This window comes from Tinamus guttatus, unplaced genomic scaffold (genome assembly GCF_059628265.1).
Source record: "Tinamus guttatus ecotype Peru unplaced genomic scaffold, ASM5962826v1 Tinamus_guttatus_pri_ptg000038l, whole genome shotgun sequence".
Lineage (NCBI taxonomy): Eukaryota > Metazoa > Chordata > Aves > Tinamiformes > Tinamidae > Tinamus > Tinamus guttatus.
In genome coordinates, this window is record NW_028288572.1 from 4,367,274 (window position 1) to 4,390,965 (window position 23,692).

The 23,692-nt window shown below is 38.7% G+C and overlaps 1 protein-coding gene across 7 annotated transcripts in view; it reads right to left on the reverse strand.

Annotated features, from left to right (window-relative positions):
• Nucleotides 1-15,852, reverse strand: part of PHF20L1 (PHD finger protein 20 like 1) — a 51,903-nt gene extending 36,051 nt beyond the window's left edge. For 2 of the 7 annotated variants that reach the window (XM_088534997.1, XM_088534991.1), the window contains exons 1-6: nucleotides 15,726-15,852; nucleotides 14,688-14,793; nucleotides 6,390-6,561; nucleotides 6,140-6,224; nucleotides 5,305-5,393; nucleotides 2,523-2,585 (exon numbers count right to left, since the gene is read on the reverse strand). In XM_088534997.1, coding sequence (XP_088391123.1) covers nucleotides 2,523-2,585; nucleotides 5,305-5,393; nucleotides 6,140-6,224; nucleotides 6,390-6,561; nucleotides 14,688-14,770 — 492 coding nt within the window. In that variant the 5' untranslated portion in view covers nucleotides 14,771-14,793; nucleotides 15,726-15,852. The remainder of the gene's footprint in view (nucleotides 1-2,522; nucleotides 2,586-5,304; nucleotides 5,394-6,139; nucleotides 6,225-6,389; nucleotides 6,562-14,687; nucleotides 14,794-15,725) is intronic. The other 5 variants (XM_088535021.1, XM_088535014.1, XM_088535006.1 and 2 more) reach the window with 3 other exon arrangements.
• Between the last annotated feature and the right edge of the window lie 7,840 nt (nucleotides 15,853-23,692).

Genomic DNA, 23,692 nt, shown 5'->3' on the forward strand with positions numbered 1-23,692 from the left:
CTCCAAGAGTATGTTAGGTTTGTTTAGCCAAATATAAAAACAACCGCTACAATAAGAACTCCAATTGTCTATTTTTTTGTGTGAATACTTTAAAAATTCCTTTTCAACATGAAACCATATTTTACCCTGGCCTGTTTCCTCACTGCTATGTTATCATATAAGATAACATTTATAAAAACAAAAGTACTTTGGGTGTTTCATACCAGACCCACATTCTATAAATCTTTCAAATTTCAGTTCTACTGGGGTTTCTTTGGATGTACAAGAGCAGCATAACACAAGTTATACAACTGTTACTTTTTCCTGTATTATGCTTTTCATTTTACAAAGCTCAATAAATAATTCACTGCTTTGTGTAAAGCATATAGTTGATATGGTGTCCAACTAATGCACTTCAAAAAAAAATCAATAAATAACAGTCTTAGTTCCTCTAAGGTAAAGTGTTTCATGTCCATACTGTCAAAGCAAAATGCTTATGCCTAGGTTGGCTGGTAGGAAAACAGTTTGGAAGGGTTTTGGGAAGGGCTGCACAAAAGGCAGCTCCCAAAGCCATTTGGTGCCATGCCAGCCACGAAGAACCCATCTAACTGCTAGATGCAGAGCCAACCTCTTGCTTGGCCAACGAGAGCACACCGTAACTCCAGTGCATCCAGAGCCCTTCCCATCTAGCAGGTGAAAAAAAGACTGAGCATGTTGGTGGGCAGACAGGAGACCTGGTGATAGGGTTGTAGTGTGCTCTGTCCAAGGGCTGAAGAGGATCCGTAATGTTGCTGGAGCTTGGATCATGTAGGAGTAGGGAGAAGAGAAAGTGCAGCCAGCAGCAAAGCAGCTTAACAGCTTTTCCACTGTCAGTCAGGACAGGCACCTTGAAGCCAGCTTCCAAGGAGGATTTCAAGCTTTAAGGGACACACTGAGCTAAGTATCCTGGGTTAACTGTAACTGTTATTGTGCAACACAAGTTTTTATTTTCAGTATTTGGTTACTTAACACATGGCACTTACAAAGGGTGGCAGGACACACAAAAATGAAACAAGGTTAAACACTGAGAAGCCACAGCAAAGAGGTGTTATTTATGGTGACAGTTATGCTTTTTCTCTTACATTATCTTTAAAAAAAATAAACTCAGTGAAGAGAAATGGCTGGAAAAATATTGGGGTCCATTTTTAGACTGGCTGAGCAGAAACACATAAATGACAATTTCTGCTTTTTAACTCTGAAATCCTGCTGAGCAGCTATTCAGCTGCACAGAATATCACCTGCGAGAACTATCTAAACATCTGGGATGCTATGAGGTGATCACCCATCTTCTGGGGGATTCAGAAGTTGCTACTTCAAAAAAAGGTGATTCTTTTAAAGATGCATTCCTACTTTTTTTTTTTTAAAAAATAAGAATTGTTAGAAAGTTTAAACAAAAAAAGGGAGAAGCTAGGAAAGAGGGAAACTAAATCAGAGAGAAAACTGCAATCTCTCTTCAGCTAGGGCTGAAGGTACCTACTCTGTCAAGTACAGTAGTAGGATATTATCACAGTTATTGCATAAACTATTCATAGATCTTGAACAGCAGTTTTTTTTTTTTCATGTATGTTCGGTAAACCCAAAGCTCAGGACCAAAACAGGAGCACATTATCAAGGAAGAAATTTTATTTCTCCTAAGATAAGTTTCCCCTACTTCTCTCTAGTGCTCCAACTTCAGCTCTTTAGCAGCTATAGTATTTAATTCTTCAAAAGGCTCACATCCAACTCGATTTCCTCCTTTCCCACAGAATCTCACCACAGTGAACGTTTCTCCCTTGTCTAGGTAACTTTTTAAAAGTTGTATTTCTCCTTTTCCACTCCTAAGGTACATCTTTTAAGTAAGCAAAGAAAATTGGCAGGAAAAAAGTTACAGGATACTGCAGTTAAAAGACAAACTTTTACCTTATGATTACTCTGAAAAAAGATTACCTTGTTTATTAGATTTACTAAACCAAAGCACAGGAAATTGCACAATCAAAAAATTAGTAGTAGCAATCCAACACCCTTATACATTAATTAGCAAACTAAAAAAAAAAAAAAAAACTTTTATTTTAAAATACTCCATTGCATTAGCTTAAACCCACAACAGCCGAAAGGCAAGAACAGGATCGTTTCTAAATGCCAGCCCTTGTGCCAGTTGCAGATTTCACATACATCATTCACCAACCTACAACCACCACCACCTCTTTGCACCTCTGTGGTGCCACCGCTCCGGCTGTTTTTCCTCTCCTGACACTCCACAGCTCCCAGCTCTCACACACTCATGCACACACATACGCAGAGCACCACCAACCTATTGACTGTCTGATGCCTAATCAAGGCTGGACTCCTCACTCTCACCTTTCAGGTCTAAGCAGTCTGTCCCACCTACATCTTGGCTCACATGGCTTCCTGTCATATCTTCTTTTTCCCTCTGTCCCCATCGTAAATCCACGCTTTTTCCTCAGCTTCCTCTTCCTGGGTGCCAAGTCCCCTCCCTCTCCTTCAAAACCCTCCTCAAAACTCACTTCTTTTGGTTCGATTTCCGTCACTAATCTCAGCTCCGGCGCTATCTGCTCCCTCTCGCGCGCCTAATTACATCGAAGATAAAACAAAAAACATGAAACAGAAAAATTAAGTTATCTGAATACTTCATATGTGCTCTAACAAGGGCAGTCTCAATATCCCCGTCTTTCATTTTCCCTCTGCACTACTTTAGCCATATTTCTGTGTTATTTCAATTAATTTGAGCTTCCCGCAGAGACACAGCCCGTAGTCTCTGTTCATTGAACTACACAAGTATTTTCATTCTTAGAATTTTTTGCTTTCCACCCTCAACAGCTGAGGCTTATAAAAACAGATCTGCAACTCAAAAATTGAGTTTGAATGTTAGCGTCTAAAATCCCCTTAAGACACAGTAAACTCAAATTGTTGTTAGTATCATTACATTTATTGACAAAATAAATGTGCCTAATATAGATAGTCTAATGTGTGCCACATTGGAGGCCATAATCACTGCTCTTGCTCTCTTGGTCAGATGCAGTCAGTCACACACTTTATTTTAGTAAGACTGAGAACTGTAATATTAATGCTTGTATAAAAATTCATTTTTACATGTTTGTTTATAAGTATTTTCTACCGCTAATATTCATTAACAAAGAACTAAGTCTATATCCCTCTTCAGAGTTATGAAGGTTCTGTACAATTAGCACATAACTTCCAAAATAGACCTTGCATAGAGCTTGCTAATATTCTACATTTTAAAGAATTTCTTAAACTTAAGACATGTCTCTTAATTTATTCTCCTTTGGAAAAAGACAGAAATAAGCTGTAGGTTCAGAGCTAGGCATGAAATGTCAGATCTGCCAACTGCACTTTCTCATATCAAATTATATTCTTGGCTTTTTTGGGCTGTAAATCATTTCTAATAAATGTGTTCACATAGAAGAAAAAGGTATAAACCTCAAAACATTCATTTCAGTTTGAGGCTTTGGCTTAAATCAATCTCAGTTTCAAATAACTGATTTTCAAACAAAATCTTAGATTATATTATTATTAAAGTCACAAAAGTATTTTGAAAGGCAAATATTTTTGCCGTAGCATAATGACGTAGCAGATGTTGCAGAAGAGGAGCTTTCTCTCTGAAAGCTACAGAACTGTGTGTCTATCTCTAATTTTTCACAATGAAATATCAAGTATAATATTAATTAGTGTGGCAGGAAGCATATCTGGCACTCCTATTGCTGCAAGAGAGCCTTGAAAATATAAATCTATGACAAGAAGTGTTAAGTTTGGCCCATTCTTTCTTTCTCAGAACTTCACTGAAGCTACCTACATTCAGCCACTGAAGTGCATTATCCTGATGCCATCATTCTCAACCACAAAAGAAAATCGGGGATTCTAAGATGAGCTGGGCTGCCACCCAGCATATCTGGGTATCAACATGGTAGCTACCCAGCATCTGTAAGAAACTGAATCTATTTTTACATTTTAAGTTGAAAATGCCTGTGGTCTAAAAGCAACAACTCAGGACTAGACACAGAATGGCTGTCTAGAAAAAGCACAGGACTAGGAGAAAGGGACTTCTTCACGTTAATACAGAAAGGTTGTTTTAGCCAGCTGCAAACACATTTACCAGATTTTCCTTTTCGGGAAGTCAAAGGAAATGCTCTAGTTTCCTAACTTACTGTCATAAGAAAAATATTAATTGAAATACTACACACTGATTTAACAGAATTTTTGCTACACTGCAGCAAGAAGCCAGAGGTAGCCCGAATACAGGCTTCAGTTTTAGTCTGTCTGAGGAAAGGTGGTTTAAACACTGCACAGTGTTCCAGGGCTTAGAAGATCTATCCTCATATACAACCACCTTCAACGTGGAAGGGGAGGCCAGGATACAGAACAGTTTTCTATATAGTTCTTGTCTCCATCTGCGCTTGTCGTGTGAGCCAAATATGGGTTACTGCAACTGTAATTGTGAAATATCTGAACTTTGCTCATCCCAAAGAAAATCTGCAACAATAACAATAGTCTTTTCACATTTCTTACATGTGAGTTTTGAGCAGTTTCAGTAGAGTTATTTCTCATTAATTATGAAAATACAGTTATCATGCAAAATAGCCCCCCTAATTTTCACAGAAAGCATGTAACTGGTTTTGACTTTGGCTTTTTTTTTGTTGTTGTTTTTTGTTTTGAATATAATCATCTACTATTTCACAGTCTGCATCCACATCTATTCAGCAGATTGTTGTCAACAGAGCAACAAGGACATTACCAGAGGGAATATTTACCTGTCTGAACCCTTAAATGGGATAAAGGGGAGAGGCAAAAAAAAAAAAAAAAAAAAAAAAAAAAAAAGGGGGGGGGGGCGGGGAGGAGAACAGTGGTGTTAACAAAAACATGTGGGCAAAAAAGTCTATCACTGAAACATGTCAAGATTGAGGGGGAGGGAGATAAATCAGCAGCACAGACACTGGGAAACTAAATGCTTTTTCCTCAAAGGCAACAAAAGAAAAAAGTGTCTGGATGCCCCTATGCTCATGGCCTCCACAAGACAGAAATCTGGGAGAAATTAGTCAGCAGTGTACAGCATCTAGACATATCAGAGAGGGGCAACGTTACTGGAGCAGCGCACACTCCAAGGCATCATAAGCATCAACAATAAAAAAGGTGAAGCAAGACAGTGAAGCACCCAGAATAAAAAGACTAATCTAAAACTAGTAATGCTAGATGATATTTTTACTAGCTTTCAAGATTTAAGATATTACAAAAATCAGTAAGAATTAACAAAATGATACCTAATATTCTTACCTGCCCTTTTGCATCCTCTGGCATAGATTTGATGTGCATCCTCTTAAGACACCGAATAACACCGTCATAGAACTGCACAGTGAACGTTCCTGCAAAATAATTGATGTAATCACTACAAGTGGTTAAGAAAGAAGTATAACTCACCACTCTGCTTACAATAATGTTTCATAGGCTATATGAGCAAAGCAAGTCAGTGTTAACTACATGCAGGATCAAGAATTTTAAGAAAAATTAAAAAAAATCCTGCTTGTCACATTTTGTCCACTTGTGTAATTCTAAGTTTAAGCTACCATTTCGCTTTTATTTACAGCCTGATTGATGCAGCATTCAACCTATCACTACAAAGAAAAAATTAGTTCACAACTAAATGCTTATTTGGTTTAAACTACACTGAAAAGTTAAAATTCATTAATGCCCATTAAAACATCACTGTGAAGTATTGCATCTAAATCAAGTTTTTAGTTCTAGATTTATGTTATTATTCTACAACCAACAGAATTTAAAAACACTATTATTTCCTAAAACAATTAGGAAAAATTGGTTCAACTCTGCTGGATTTAAATCATCAACACTATGTAAAATATTAATAACACTACTCAAAGGATATTTTTGTTATCACTGAGGAAACATTCTGTGTTTTATCTTCTAGGAGACATTCTAGGTTTTTAATTTCATACAGATAAAAGATCAAATATCGTACTAAATCTGGTAAAACAAACATTTTCAGTAGTACATTGAAGATAAATGAAGTTTTATACACATGCCCCATTTAAAGTGGGCTACAGCATATAATATGCAAACAGTCCTTACATATGGATCATATAACAATACATACCCTCTTTATTAATCGCTTCAATCTTTGCAGGATAATACCGACAGTCAGTCCAACGAGCTAGGACTTCTTCTCCAGGTTTAAAATCCTGTTTTAAACAATTTTAGTTATTAATACGTTAGATGTTCAGATTTTTCCTAAAAAAGACTTAATCATTATGCACTAGAAAGATTTACTGAAGGAAAACATATCTAACATCTTACAAAAAAAAAAAAAAAAAAAAAAGCCAAAGCCAAATAAACGTGCCACTTACAACAAATTCTTCATCATCTTTCAACCCTTCTTTTCTTAATGCTGGTCGCTCCAAGGGTCGCAACCTATTGCTATCCCAGTAAATCCACTCATCATAGCGATGACTCCAGCGTTCAAAATGGACCAACATCTTCCCTTCTTCATAGTCTATCTTCTCAATACGAGATGGATACCTTAGATGATAAAAACAAACTGATAAATTCAAAAACTTTTTTCCAGGTTTTCTTTTTCTTTTTTTCTTTTTGATACAACAGCATTTATATGATCATTCAAAAAGTTATATTAACCCTTTGTCCATAGAAATTCCCAAGATTGAAAAAAGATTAATAAACTTGGATAACAAACAGGATAACTTTTGGTTCAAAAGACACCTGCACGTCACTGAGATATTGACTTCATCATAGGTGATTGTATACAGCCATAAACCTGAAACTGCAAGACTAAGCCTGAAATTGATAACAGAAGTTGGAGCTTAGCTGTTTTTTTTAAAGCTCGTGTTTATTTAAAAGAAAAATATCAGAAATTTTCGTTGCTTAGGGATGGGTAGGAAATCAGCTAGTGAAATCAGCTAGTTTTATAAGTACATTCATTACCTTTAGCATATGAAATGTTTCACTAAATTGTTCCACTGATTTCAGACAAACCGAAGCATCTAATCAAAACAAGTCGCTTGAACATTCCCACACAATATAAGACACTTACTAATTTAAAGATCATCTTCAGTGATTTCATTGCCATTAAATCTGATTCACAGTTCTTACATTTAGCAGTCCTCTTTGTAACTGCAATAAATATGCCTATCAACACACACACTTTACTCTCACAAACACTGTATACACTCAGAATTGAGATGAAAACAGAAGAAATCTTAGGTATTCAACTTTGTAAGTGTGGCAAGGATATAATATGGATTCAAAAAATCTTGTAGTTTATATATAAAATTTAAGATCACACAGGAAAAATGGCAAATTTATCTTCAATTATTATTATTCAGTCTTACCATTTGTCCCAAAATAGAGAATTGTTTCACAGAATGGTAGTAACGCAGCAAGGCATGAACTATTTTTGCCATGCTACTTCATGCTATAAAGTGCATAGAAAACTGGAATAATGCAAAATTCAGCTCGTTCCCCTTAAGAGTATTACAACAGACCCAAAGGCACAAAATCTCCTATAAAAATGTAAATTAGATTATCGAACTGTCTCCAGTTCAGATGCCAATTCCAGTTTAGTTTCATTACTCCAAATATGATGTCCAAACACAAATAATGATGGAATAGAGATTATAGATGGCCAAAAATTAATAAAACATATTGAGAAGTAACACAATAAAAGTACGATTTTGCTAATCAGCAACACTTTCTTCCACCAAAATGCCACTGCTGAGCAGTAATAGGGAGCAGAGCTTGGTGTGCCAACATCCAGGCCTACCACATATCCTATTAGTCAGGAATCCTATTGACATATATGGGAATTCAGTAAGTATTTTCTATTTTGGAAATATTTTCTCTTTAGAATGCCCAGCTTCCTGACAAAGGAATTTTTAATACCACTTTCTGTTTAAAATACAGTTCAAGCAGCACAGGTTTTCCTTCTTTCCTGGTCACTACTGGGAAAAGGATGTTAAAACAAAAAGGTGCCACAGACTCAACTTGCTCCTTCACTCTACTCATTTTCTAGTCCTGCTTCTTCAGGAGCAGCACTATGTAGAATTTCCTCACACTGAAATATCTTGGACTTAGAGTGGCAGAAGGAGAAAAAACACTCCCTAACCTACTAGGTTGCTACCACAACCTCTCGTTGTACTTTTCTCATCCGTACATTTCAGAAATGTAGAACATTTTCACAGCCATTCCTTACATTCCTAACTTCTTTTCATTTAACTTTAAAAAGTTTTTGACAGGCTGGCAATGGAGACTCTGCAGTTTGAACCTGAGGAGCTGAGGTTTTTTTGAAGAGCTCCACTAGACTTTTCAGAGAAGCAACAAGAGTGACCCCTTAATACCTCCAAAGGGGTCTGACAACAACAAAAATCAAACGAGGAGAGTGAAAAGGATGATACCTTGTAACAAAGCAGAAAAGAAAATTGAAAATCAAAACCAAAATCCTGTTATCAAGACCCTGGTTTATTAATTTTGAGCAAGGTTTCAAAAAAGTAGAAGTGAACCAAGGAATGTTTCTACCTAAGCAACAAATGACACTTTCTTCTTAAAGAGTTTTTGGGCCACTGCTCTTAAGAATTTAATCAAATATATTAGTTTGTTAGTCTTCCCAAGTCTTCTGATTTCAAGCTTCTTAAAACTATACTCCACAGGTCAGAAAAAGCAGAACGAGTAGCCAAGCAGAGGAAAAAGTTGATTTACTGTTAATAAAGGAAACATATAAGTTCAACATTACTTGAAAGAGTTCTGACCGGTAGTAAAGAATATAGGAAGTGTCTGACAGACTGAAGGAGGGAAAAATACTAGAAATGCAAGAGAACAGGAGGTTCTACTTTGCAACAATCCAAAACAGGAGCTTTTCTCCTTAGCATTTTCTCCTAAGCTCTTTCTCCTTAGCAGAGGAAAACTCAAGTTAATTGGAGACCAGGAAGAAGGTGATGTAAAACTATGGCTACTTTACAGAATTCAGGGATGTCAGACGTGGGACATCTTTTCCAGGCACCTAAGGGGTAACGTGCCTACCACGCGCTGTCTTAGAACTGCTCCCTCACTACATTTTTATTGTTGTATAGCTGGTAGGCTTAGTCATCTGGTCATCAGCAATAAAATCAGCATTCCAAGCACTGCATGTAGAAGAAGAAAAAAAGGACACAAAGCCTCAAAAAGAGAAAGCCAGGGAAAGCGGGGAAGAGGAATACAGATTATAGCTTATAGCCAACAAAGATAAGCACACTAAGGAAAAATCAGCAAGACACTTATCAGGTCATTAATATATTTAAAAAGAAAATGAAGAAGAAACCTAGCATCAATTAATAGAAGATGCAAAGTATTTAGTCTCATTAGAGATCATTCAGCAGAACTATGCAAAAACACCACCAAGGATTTAGTGGTTTATTTCTCTGACAGTTTCTCTGAATCAATTTGCTTTAAAAATTTACAAAGCTAAATCTTATAAGAATCATGTCATCATTATAATCCAGTTTTATTGCAATAAGTTATACTTCTTAAATATATGTTATTAAGCTGACCAGCTGTGCAGTGGTTGCAAGATGAATAAAACCAAAAGCTGCATTCATCTTCAATCTTTAGAAATGGAAGACTAGCTAATCTCTTAAACACCCAGGCTATATATGACTGGTTGTAAGTAAACCAAAAACTACTTTGTATAGATTTAGCAACCAGATATTATTCACTAAATTTAGCCAGAAAGCATGCCACAAATCTGTATAAAGAGCAATATTTTACAATACTACTCCCACAGTACAAAAGAAGAGAATAGGTTTTAATATTTACATGCATACTGAAGAACTTAATACTACAAATTTTACATTGCACAGAAACATTCTTTCATTACTACTGTTTTTGTACTTTTACTGAAAGAAAATTCATGAATTGCAATGTTTTACACATTTTTGAAAGGGAAGTATGCATTTCCTATCAATAAAACAAAAAAAAAGGAATAAAATAAAATTGATATTGAAGTTTTAAGAACTCTAGTAGCAATGTATGCAGAAATGACAAAAGTCTTACTTTTCTTTATTGGAAAATATTTGTTCATCTCATTAAAATTCAAAAACATTTTGCATTCTACTCAGATTTCTTCATTAGAATTTAGCAGGTTCTTCTGTTAGTTTTGAAGGAATAACTAAATTTCTATGCAGAGCTGCACTAACGGGCTTTGATAACTCATGCTATGTATACTAAAGCTTTTGCTGAGTCCAAGCAACCAATGTTGACCTTTTTTCTAGTGGAAAAAGAGCAGTATGAAAATAGTTAGGTCTGATAGAGAAGATAAATTATATTAACACATTCAGTTAATATCAGTTGCAAAACTATAGGTAGGCATTACAAAGAAGTATTACAAAGGGGAATCTAAACTTGCTTTATACTACTGAAGTGTGACGATGTCTAAAGGCAAGCTACCTACTAGTAAGGTTATTATCCTCTACCCCACACTAAGATTTTCCAAGATTCCTCTAGCATAAGTTATAAAAGGGCAATCTGACAAAAATACTTTTTTGATGATTGAGAAAAAGGTCTTTATCTTTTTTACAGGAGGAGGGGGAGGGAAAAGAAAAACCCATGACGCTCCTGCTCAGTAATGTAATTATTCTTTCAGTGAGAAGGACCAATAACCTTTTTGTTTGTTTTTTAATGCTAATAGTCTGCAAGCATGCTGCAAAATAAATGTAATAATCCCAAAGCCTCACCCAAAACGCGAATCACTTTTAGAGAGCGGAAAAATTGTTAGCTGATAGCTGCTTAATTTATATAAAACATACTCTCCATTTTCAAGTTCCAGTGATTCCAACCTACGAGAATTACATAGCTTTATTCGTAAAGCTGCAAAACCCACAGAGCACGCATAAGTGAGGCAGCATTGGTCAGACAATCATATTCAAAGAGGAAAAGTTAACGGGTAACCATCATACATCATAGTTTTTGTTTTTTCATGGTAAAACATCTACAAACATCTACTTTTCCAGTCTAGTCAAGAGATATTAAAGGACACAAGAAAATACTTGGCATTTTTAAAATTCAGTGCTTCTATTTGACCTTTGAAAAGTTGTCAATGAATTACACCATGAAGCAGGAAAGCACCTTTTTAAAAGATGGAAAAACAGATGCAAAAACACTATGCAATATGCCTGTAGGTATAGGGCCACACCTACAGAAAATCCAGAAAGTCATACATTTCCTGAGTTCACAATAAAGTCTTTCCTTCCATCTCAGAGGATGTAATGCTAAATGCATTCATTCTGACACCTCTGTAAAGTCTTCCCGTATTTGCAAGCTCTGCAAGCATTTATTTCTACCTCCCCACCTTTAGCATTCTTATTATCAATAGAAAGCATAGTTTCCACAATCCTCCTTTCAAATATCAGTCTGTCAATCAACTGTAATTCAAAACAAAGACTATACAAAACAGTATTTCCTAAAATCTTACACGGAAGAAGATTTAGCAAATATCTCCTCCATACTAAGGAAAAAAAAAGAAACTTAGTCGAGTAAACTGTTTCCATCGCACAACTGCAAAATTACTGTTGCACGTAAGTATAATTTATTGCCTTTGTTTTCATAATCAATTATAAAAATCCATAAGCAGAATAATCATGTTTTCAAAGTAGTATCTAGCTGGCACATTATAAGGGTTTTCTATGGGACAACCAGTAGAGCTAAAAACAGCAATAGTGAAAGAGATGTACCTTTAAGTAAGTTCAGAAACGCATCGATTTTATACAAACTATATGACATATATCTGGGAGGCAGCAGCTTAAGAATCAACCTTGTAAATGTGCATATACTTGCAGATATGTGCAGTTTTACTGCTGTTTCAACACTTCAAATACTCATTTGTGTCATTACTGACAGCGTGGGGGGCGTGTATGTGCAAGGGACCTCAGGAAGCCTGCAGTCCAACCTCCCACTCCCAAGTTTCTCCTTGTTCCTAGCCTGAATCTCCCCTGCATGGTGGGAAGAGAAAAGACAGCAGGCGTAAATTGAAACAGCACTGAAGTGCTTGGCTACATCTTCCAGACTACCTCCTTGTAGGTGCTACTGGGTTCCCCCCAAAAACCTTTTCTTCAAACTGAGGAAACCCAGTTCCCTCAGCCTCTTCTCACTGGGCACGTGCTCCAGGCCTCTGAGCATCTTTTATTTAATAATTTTCTTTAACAGTCAATTCCATGTTACCTACTATCTGATGACAGATGATCAGATGGATTTTGAATAGAACTGAATAGAATATAAGTTTCACACTACATTTTGGCAAAGTTTAAATTTAACAAGTGGTATAAACATATGTTAGAGGATCTCCCTTGCAACAATACATTATGTTTTTCATTTTACAAGAAATAAGTGCAGTAACCTCCACAATGAAAGAAAACACCACCAAAAATAAGCATTCTGTTTGATGGGCTCTCCTCGCTGATCTGACCATGGTTTTTCTGTTACGTATTTGTACAAATAAAATGACGCTAGTGACCCACGCACTGCATGCCAAAAATTCGTGGGCAATGTTTTCTTCAACTAAAAGAGTGTAGGTACACAATATCCTATCCAAAATATAAGGAGTCAATCTAACAGAAGAGTAAGCTTCATGAGATGCATTTCAGTAACTACTACACTGTAGAAAATCTAGAAAAGCAGAAAGCAAAAAGCAGCTGGCAGCATTTTATTAGATGTCATTTTTCTAGAAGCACATATTGATTAAAGTTCATTATGTCACATAATTTGTCACATAATCACTGCTTAAGCAGCAAGTCCTCAGATAATGGAAAAAATGAAAATCCTTTTAGAAACTATTTCTGAGCAAATCTTCTCAGCTGATTGCAGAAGGAAAGTTAAGCAATATTACTGTTCTTCAACTTTTGCTTTGTTAGAAACATAATAAAGAGATTTCATGTAAGTTAGGCAACTTTTCTTTGGGGTATGTTCTACTGCAGGCAGCTAAGGGGAATGCACACTGCTTGTATATAGAAATAATTTTTAAAAAAATCTGCCACACCCTTGTGCAACAGCTAGAACGCCAAGAAAAATAACAGGCTTATTCTAGACTTTCTCTAACAAGCATTGTGGCTATTTACGTGAATACTACTTTATCCGTTTCATTTCTAAGAGGCTTGTTTTGGATACTGCTGGAACTGTCATATTTTAATATTAACTTCCTGCTCTTATATAGAATATCACAGAAGTCTACACTCACATAAAGTCAACCTTTTCTACTGGTGATCCAGCTGACAAGTTAGTTCCTGAAAAGTTCAGAATACATGCTACTCTGCCTGAAAATACCAAGTACTCGGCTAGGCAATTTGCAACATGGTCCAATCTAGACAGGTACTCCAGAACTGACAGGTAACCTTTGGAAAAACTGGATGAATCCAAAGAAAATACCTACCGGATACAGTGATCTTGCTCTGCATTATAATTAAGCCAAATAAGTTTTTACATATTAAATTTTGTTTGCTTATAATATTAACCAGTTATCTTTAGTCACAGGAGATCCTTTAAGTATCCTTTAAGTCAATTACTAAAATTTTGAAGCATTATTCAGATGTTTTGATTATCCTGGCATTCACTTAAAGCAAGTTAAAAGTTCTCTCTACAGTAATAAATAAGAAGCACTCTTTAAATCATATTTTCCTTGAAGGGCCTGCTTACTAAAACAAACATTTATTATGATTAAAATGAAAGCAAAACTGGTAAAAAGTTGGGTTAAAAGCTTTGTTTTCACGTTTTCTACAGAGCAAGAAATTTTGAATAAACATATGTAGTCTGCCTAACACATAACTTGGGGTTAGCAAGACCAGACCTTGACTCGAACAAGGAAATGCTCAGTTCTGTAAGAACACAACAAAAATTTTTACACTGTCAAGTCCTAACCAATCACTGATAAGAGCTACGAAATGAAGAAAACTACCAAGTCCCTCTATCATCCACCTTTTAAAAAGCCTTTTTTTTTTCCCCAAACTGAAACCACATGGCCAGCACACATGGAACACATCCATTTGTATTAACTAAATCTTGACTAAGAATTCATCTTTCAAAAGAACAACTCATTTCACAATGTATCTGCTGCAACATAATCCTTGTGCCCACAGATTTGCATCTTATAATCTTGACTTAATCACGATATGCCTGGCTGAAGGAGAGTCACAGTTTTAAGCTCTTAATTTCTTCAACTGTTCAATAAAAACAGTATCATACTTACCTATTTAAGGAACACTGATTAAGCATGTTTTCCAAAATGTCAGTTTTGTATACCTGCCAACTGTGATTACTGAACACAATACACTGAATACACCTCCAGACTGAATTAAAAGTGGTCTCTGGCCGCTGAAGCTTGCCACATTAACGCATCTGATAGTCTTAGTACATGGCACCACATCCTATGCTAATCTGAAAATGCCTTCTGCTTAATATGAATGCACAAGGAATGGAGAAAAAAAGTACAGAAATGTTTTGTTTGACTTCTGAAAAATATTTTCCTAAAATCTAATCATTTAGAAAGATTTAATATTTGGACTCTCAAAGTCTATACGTGAAACACAATTACTCAGTTTTATAATCAGATGACATAACTTACAACACACACAAAAATATTTTGTTCTTAGCAAATACGGCAGTGTCTTCCATACCATTTTTGTAAGTAGTCCAGTGCCTCCAAGCGAGCACCAATCTCAAATGTGATTCCAGGACGATTTGGAGGCTTTTTACTCATCTTGATATATTCTTTTTCACTACCTTCAGAGAGAAAAAAATATATATATTAAAACACAAAGCTGTTTTAAAGTGTGCCATTGATGGCAAATACACATAGGAAGTTTGGAACAGATGTGAAATTCTATAGCACATTATGCTAATATTGCCAATTCACTGCTCAGTTACCAGAATCTACAGAAAACCTGTGAATATCAAGAAAAGGCATTCAAAGATATTCATGCATTTGTATTCAGAATTCTCTCCCTGCTAAAGAGTCACCAACCTGAAGCATAACCCCAGAGCAAGATGTCAGAAAAAAAAGCACTGATGCTGAACTATGTTGCCACTCTGTGACACCCTTTAGGAACACTATGAACAGAATTATCTAGAGCCAATGGGTTCTCTCTCCTCGCCTGTGGAAAATGTCACATACATGAACAAAAGATAAGTGTTTAAAAAGAAAAAAAAAAAAAAAACGCAAAAGGCAACATGGCCATGGCCTAAGGACAGGGAATGGGAGAAGAGAAAAAAAAACAGGTAGGAAGTTATTTTAAAAAAAAAAAGTATTTAAACTGCCCAAACAGCTGGGAGCTTATTTCCCTGCCCTAGGTAAGTTTCACGTGCCAGCGCCTCTGTTTTTTGGAGTTCAGCAGCTATCCACGCAGTACTTTTTGGGGGTGCCGTTGCCTGTCCCCCCGCGCACTCCTGCCCTACTACAGCCCTCGCTGCTGCCCACGGAGCAGCTCCGGGCTGAACGCGCCGGCTCCCGCGGGCCTGGGGCTGGACAGATCCGGCCGGGGCGCGCGCGGGGGGCAGCCCCGGGAGCCCGTTTCTCGGCGCCGCCCGGCTCAGCCCGCGGGACACAAAGGGCTCCGGCCGGGCCGGGGGCTGGACGCAGCGCAGGCCGCGGGCCGGGCGAGGCCTGTCGCCGCAGCGGGGAGCGGGGCCCAGCCGCCCGCCCCCGCGCTCCTTACCGCCTGCCGCGAGTGCCTCGCGGCGGGGCCCGCAGCGCCGCGGCGGCGCCTGCTGCTCCCGGGCTCCCCGGCCGCCCTCACAGCGCCATCCCCGGCGCGGCCCGCAGCGCCCGCCGCGGCGTCACCAGCCTGCGACGGCCCCGCCCGGCGCCGCCATGGCCGCCACGTGACCGCGGAGCCGCCGCGTGACGCGCGCGGGAAGGGCCGGCCTGGGCCAACGCGCGGGCGGACAAAGGGAGCTGGCGGCGCGCATGCGCGCGGGGGCCGTGCGATGATTGACATGCCGGGGGCGGGGCGCGTGATGATTGACAACCAAAGCGAGGGGCGGGGCTTTAACGGCCGTTAGCGGGCGGGGAGGGCGGGGGCGCGGCGGTTTGTCTTTTTCCTCTTTTTTTTCCTCCTCATTTTCACAGAATGGTTGAGGTTGGAAGGGACCTCTAGAGATCATGTAGTCCAAGTCCCCTGCTCCAGCAGGGACACCTAGGGCATGTGGCACACGGTGGCATCCAAGCAGGTTTTGAAGATCTCCGGAGAAGGAGACTCCACAACCTCTCTGGGCAGCCTGTTCCAGGGCTCTGACCCTCACAGGAAATAAGTTCTTCCTCACATGGAGATGGAAATTACTGTGTTACTTGTACCCATTATCCCTTGTCCTGCCACTGGCCACCGCTGAGAGGAGTTTGGCCCTATCCTCCCTACATTTTAACTTGATGGCAGCCAGCTGGGGAGGCCGCCATGGCTGGACAGAGCACAAGGGGATAGTGTGTCTGCAAAGCTAATATCTTGCAGCTGATACCCTTCACATAAAGCTAATGAGGAGTAACTTTAGATGAAACTTTATTTAGTTATTTATTTATTAAGCACAGAAAAAGTGTCAGATACATGATCATATCTCTTACAAATCTTGCATGGTTGTGTTGACAGCATGCTGTTCTGATTTAGAATCATGGAATCATTATGGTTGGAAAAGGCCTTCCAGATCACCGAGTCCAACCGTAAGCCCTTCAACACCATGCTTTTTAAACTACCTCCCTATGTGTCTTCATTAGGTCTGAAACTTCTGTCCTCCCTCATTCAAGCTTGGCAGAAAGGCAAAAGTCTCATTTTCTCCCAGCTTGTTGCGTTAAACTGCCCACCCAGAAAAGGGAAAAGTGACCCCTGTCAGTCTCTCCTGGACCTCAGACCCTTTTGGACACGAGGACATCACAAAGCAGAGATGCAGGAAGACAGATTTCAATCCATACACTCATCACAACGCACTCTGTCTAATCCTGCTGCAAAGCACATGTCTTTAGCAGTGCGACAATTATACAGACCATAAATCGGAAACCAAACAGGACGGGAGATTTTATCTCGCCAGCCAGTGACTCACAGAGACTTGGAGGGGGAAGAGAGGAGCTCATGATCAGCTGAACATGAGCTCATGGTGTGCTGTGGATGCTAAAAAGACTAATGCAGGCTCTGCAAAGCACATGGAAATACTGCGTAGGAGGAGAGAGGTGACTTTTATCTCTGTGCTTGGCATCACCACACCACTATTACAGAAACTTGCAGTTCAGAAAGTCCATACAAAATCGGTCAGGTTCAGAAAAGGTCTAGGAGAATAACAACTGGGAAAAAAAAAGGGAGAGTACTGTGATAGGAGACTCAGACATATGTGGCTTTATTTTGCCTTTTTTTAGAATTATTTTGCAGCTGCTGAGATTAATTCATAATCAACTATTTTAAGTGTCAGATACTGAGGCTACAGGGTGACAATGAGAAGGAAAAATTTAAAGTGTCCAATGGTGCTTGTATTTAAATGGTGCCAATACTAATTGCCTAGGAAACATTTTGCAGCAGCACCTTTTCCCCTTTCTGCCCATTTGTGTAGGAAGCTTAATCATAGTCTGGCCTTATTCCATCATCTGTCATTTTTCTGCCACATTCTATGTCTGCGTTGATACCCTGTCTGGCAGCTCTTCACTTGCTGTGTCCTCTTCTTTGAGTTCTCTGTCCTTCTCTTTCACCTCAGAAGCTCCCTCCTCTCTAGAAATTCCCTCATTTTATGAAGTTTTCCACTACCTCACAAATCACTTCCTCTCTTTTTCCTTTAAAGCCCTAAATTTTCCAGTTGCTGGGAAATATCTTGAAGTGACTGAGTTTGGGAGTTTTTTTTCTGGCCTTGTATGAGAAAGGAAAGTAATTAACTGTCATTGCCAAGGAAACCAAACAAAATAGCAACCCAATAGGTTAGGGACGCCAATCCCAATGTATTCCAGTTTTGAAAGACTCTGGAGCTGGCAATTCTTTATTCAATTACACTCTGGATCTTTGCAGAGTGGGGTAAGAGGGGATTTCTCCCGGAAAACTGGCTTTTGCTGCACAGGTTTAGCATCCACAGCTCTATTTCACAGCACATTACAGAGGAGATGTGAAGCTATGAAACAAGAGTCATAGCTTGGCTCTCTACTAGCACATAGCATATATCAGCATGCTAGTATATAGCATAAAGAACTAACATTGTTGTAAACTTGAAGTATGGCAAGATGGGCATGCTGGAAATGAGACTTGCTGAGCCCGGGTTAGTAAGGAAATAAACACTTTACTAATAAACACAGGTCTATTTCATAATAAACACAGGTCTAACCTGTGTAGGTTATGGATAGGTTGTACCATACCTGCTGGGTTGTTTTGATTTGGGAAGGTTTTCTCTAGCTTCGAACACATTAATAATTTTTTTTTTATTGCCTTGATGAGAAAAGTGCTGGAACAAAATCTTGTAATACCTACTCTGATTGTACACTGATTTTCTGGATTATTTTCCTGTGAGATTGAAATTCAGCATATACTTTATGGTGGATCAGCAGAGCACTGGACTCTCAAACAAATCCCACTACTATTTTTTTATGATTTTCCTTTTTTGAGATCTGAGCTGACAGTGAGTAGGGGAAAGAGGGAGGAGGATTATCCTGGCAAGACAGTGACTGTGTTGGAGTCACCATTTTCAGCACTCGGCAGCTGGATGTCGGGCTCAGTCATGAGGATTTCAGGGAGTATTATGAAAAAAAAAAGAGGGAGAAAAAAGATAAGGGAAATACAGTGCCTGGCAGGCAGGTCATTGCAAAACATGCAGCCCATCAGAGCAGCTTTGGTGCCTGCAGTTACGGACACACAGAGGGAAGCTGCAGCTGGCGCTGAGGGAAAGCAAAAATCTAAAACTCTTACCTGCCCAAGCTGATCGACTTCAGCACTGAGAATAAAACCAAATACTTTATATCCACTGGCAAACACTGGCGCCGTTTTAAAACTAGTGTGATATTTTCCTGTCTCCTTTTCCTTTGTGATCCTGTGAAGGCCAAAGTGTGCGCAAGGACTGAAGAGCAGTTGTCAACGCAGGGATTAGCCCCGAGTCCGACCCTGCCTGTAAAATGTCTGCAGCATCACTGGTTTCTTGAGGAGTCACTGGTTTCTTGATCAGGCTCTGTGCTGGCATCGCGTGGGCAGGTTCCTGGAGGGCCATCTGCCATCCTGCTTTCTGTCCGTGCTTCTGTCCTGATTTACTAGAATTTGTAACTTAAGGCAGAAGTGAGGCCTGGGGCGGGACAGGCAGTCTGAGGAGCAACAGGGATGGCAAAAGAACAGCTGTGCATAAACCTTCCTCTATATTAAATCATGCACCTGCCTATGAAGCTGATGTCTCAGAACCTCCACACAAAAATATCAACCACCTTCATGTAATATCTGCCAAGAAAGTATGATTTCTTTCACAGGAGATTTTGTGCGTTCATCAATACACAAAGATTATGCATCAACAACTGCTGGAGCACTGACTTGCATATATGAATGTTAGTTAGACATAGGATGTTTCAACTAAATGGGCAGCCAAAGGTTACGATAGTCAAAATCAAAAAAAAAAAAAAGTAAAAACTCGAAATTAAGTAAGTACTTCCTTTTGGGAAAAAGATGAAGAGAAACCAAAAATAAAAAACTCCCAAGAAGTAACATGTATTGGTAACTCTGGTATATAGAGCATATAACATATGTGTTCTTCAGTATAGAAGATTAGATAGTATATCGAGCATATTGTATAATATTATTATCTATTTTCAGTAGGTGACCTAGTTTTAAAGACCAGTGGGATGGTATGTCCATAATGTTTGTTTTGCTGCAGAGAGAAACGGTGGCCTGCGAAGTTTTGCAGAGACAGAGAGAGCTCCTTCATCCATGGAAATACTCCCAACTGGTGTGAGGAGAAGAAGGGATGTAAGAACTGAACATGTCCCTCTGCTTCCACTTCTGAGAAAAAGGGCCTCTATTTGTTCATTTTAGATAAACTTCCATTCAGGAACTCTTTTGTAATATTCTGATTACCTAATGTCAATATTTATTTCCTTTGCTGTTTGGTGAGAATATTGCAGTTATTTCCGGTCAGTGGAGGTATTTCTCCTTTTTCCAACGAGATTATTAAATATTACATTGATCTCTATATTCTATTAGAATATAGCATATAATATATCTCTGTATTATATTTGGGGGGGGAGGGGGACAGGACATCTTATTCAGACTGCATTTCCGATGTAGAATTGCCTTTATTTTTGTGCATTTTAGAGATGGATTAATTGATACTTTGCATGTTGTGAAAAATCTGCATTGGAAGAATAAATGTGTTTACAAATGGCTTTTATTTTTTTCTTTCTCCTTCTGAAGAATTTTATCATAATTTTATCTTTATTTTACCATAATACATATTTGCAATATTTTTTGAAGCATGAATCTTAGTGAATTCTGAACTTTCACCAAATACTTCTTCCATATAATAGAGCTTTTGCGAATATCTTGTCCCTGCATGGATTTTTTGGTAGTTGGATGATTTTCCTGCATTAAAACCATTCGATCTTAAAAGTAAACTCATAGACTATTTTAGCAGGTATATGGACTGATTGGGATATTTTGCTCTATAATATTCTGAGATGAAAAAATGAAGCAGAACCAAAAATCTGCGCCACTTGTCTCCAAGAATAGGTGCTGTTTTTGTTCTCCATATCATAACCATAAGGGACCGTTATTTACAGTCCTCGCATTTTGCAACAGTCTGCAACAGAGCTCGCTGCACTAGCGCTGCACTTCAGTTTGCTCTTCCCACCGAATGCTTCTGGTGTGAGGCCACTTAGCAGGAAGCGTGACCTCATTCTGCCGCTGCGCTTCTCATTGCACAGTCTCGTTTCAAAGGGAAACAAGGGACTCCGTAGACCGGCCTTTCCGAAGCCTCTGTGCTGGTCTCTTCCAGGAAGCTGCCGAGGGAGCACCTACAGTTACGTCCCAGACTTGTTGATGAGAAACTTTTTTGCACCTGTTTGTTAATAGTGAAATGGATTTTCCAGGTTTGGAAGATTTTACATGTATTTGTATTTTAATACATTGGTCAGCTAAGGAGGAACTAAGTTTTGGCTAGATTTACATGCTGCTTTTGAGGAGGCTTTGCATTCTTGTGAATGTTATTATTCTACCTGCAGGGAGGGAAGAATAGAATACTCTTCAGGAGAAGACTGATATTTATGAACGAATAAAAATGTTTCATGTAGACACTTATGTTTGGAAGGTGCAAGAGGCACAGTGACTTTTTATTTTATGAGACCGAATATTTTGGTGTTTCAGGCATTCTGGAATTTCAGAACAAGGAGTGTTTTGACTTAAGCTTTGATTTGAATTCTTGACAATAAAAAAAATATATTGCCGTCTTAGATTTACTTTTAGTAAGATTTCTTAAAGGTGTCGGCTTTCTGTTGTGCCTTAGTTTAAAGGTTCCATACTGATGTTCATTTTTGTGTTACAAATATAATCCTGTTACTTAGCCGCAGAGTGGTGATTGAGATGCTTTGTTTTGGCTTGCTAACATTGTTACTGCATCTTCTCACTCTATAGCCCAGAAATGCAACTGAGTATTAAATAAAAGCAGAGAACTGTGCGTGTGTATATAGCATGATGCTTACATGCTTCCTCCAGTGTTCTTGCTGATCCAATTATGATTTTCAAGAATCCTGTTCACTAATGTACAAACCAAAAATGTTCACAATCAAGGATACAGAAACAACCCATCAGGCTGCCTTTTAAGCATATGATTGCTCATAGAAGCTTGACTTTAACATTACTTAAAATAGTTCAGAAGCAATTTGTGTAAACATATGACAGATAAAAATGTTACAACTGCTCATAAACTGTTCTCAAGAAACCCATCACCTCCCACTGGTATATTTACATATGTATGCTATCTCTTACTCTCTGTCATAAACATATACTCTATTTTATCTTAAGTTTTACCTCAGTGGATGGCAGCAGATAAACAAGAGTCCTCCAAAGACATATCTCGCTTGTAAATTTGTGACAATTCTAATGAGCTATGGAAAAGTTGTGGTTTGTTCTCTCACTTTATTCCATATATACCAATACTTTCTAATGAAAGCAGGGTCAATAGGTGAGCTATTCTAAAAAGTTACTCTTTTTTAGGCATTGCTACTTTATATTATCATAACTGAGAAAATCAAGTGCAAAATAATTGTTACAGGTTTCAGTAGCAGACCCTCAGGTTATAATACAATTGCAATTTAATTAATGCTGAAGCTTTTTCTTTTTTTTCAAGCAAATTTACCCTGAGTCAACATAGGTTTTGCCTAAGGGAAAATATTCAATGGACTATAGTATAACTAGAAATGTGATATATATTCATGATTATATCTATCTATATATATTATTTTAGAAGCAAAACAAAACAGATCTGTCTTCCTTTCAAACCTTTTTAAAGCTTATCCTCTATCCCACGGTGAATGAAACAATCCTTTCCAAGATGCATGGAATTTCACCTGTTCTGTCAACACCAGCAGCAAGTAAATACATCACATTTGTCTGGGCTTTTGATGAAAACATGGCATAGTGGGACCTTGAGATGACTGACAAAATTTGGGATTTTGCATGCTTAGTATATACCCAGATCTACCAAGCACTTGTTGAGTTCTTGCTGTATTGTATTTTGGGGTAGTACAGCATTGAAAATCATAATTCCGTACATGATTTTGCCTACAATAGGAATTCTCTCTGGAGCTAATTGTTTGTATAACTCAGGTCTACACCATATTGGTCTGTGAAACACATGCAGCACCCTCTTGCCTTTTGGCTGTGTGAGATTTTTATGGGTGTTGTTTTATGGGTGTTGATTTTTATGGATATTGTCATTGCACCTTCACCAAGTCTCTTCCAGTTGTCTTCAGACTGCTTTTGCTAGTTCTTCTCTATGGAGCATAATTATCTCCCAGGAAAGTGTTTGTTTGTTTTGCTTGTTTTTTGCTTGTTTTTTGAAATGCAGGAGGAGATCTTAGGAGTGATCTGCAAAAAACACCCCAGAGAGTTTTACTTCCCACTTTGGAAACTTTGCCTGATCCCTAAACTGAGCCTTAGACCTATCCTCTCTCATAGCTGAATTATTCAGGGCATTTATTAACAATGTTGTAAGCATAATAAGCATAATAATAAGATCGAGGGAGGTGATCCTGCCGCTCTACTCAGCCCTAGTGAGGCCGCATCTGGAGTATTGTGTCCAGTTCTGGGCTCCACAGTACAAGAGGGATGTGGAGCTGCTGGAGAGAGTCCAGTGCAGGGCTACAAGGATGATCAGGGGCCTGGAACATCTGCCCTATGAGGAGAGACTGAGGGAGCTGGGCCTGTTCAGCCTGGAGAAGAGAAGGCTGAGAGGGGATCTAATCAGTGTATATAAGTACCTCAAGGGAGGGAGTGCAGAGGATGGTGCTGGTCTCTTTTCAGTGGTGGCCACTGATAGGACTAGAGGAAATGGCCACAAACTGAAGCACCAAAAGTTCCACAGGAACTTAAGGAAAAATTTCTTAACAGTGAGGGTGACAGAGCACTGGAACAGGCTGCCCAGAGGGGTTGTGGAGTCTCCTTCTCTGGAGATCTTCAAAACCCGCTTGGATGCA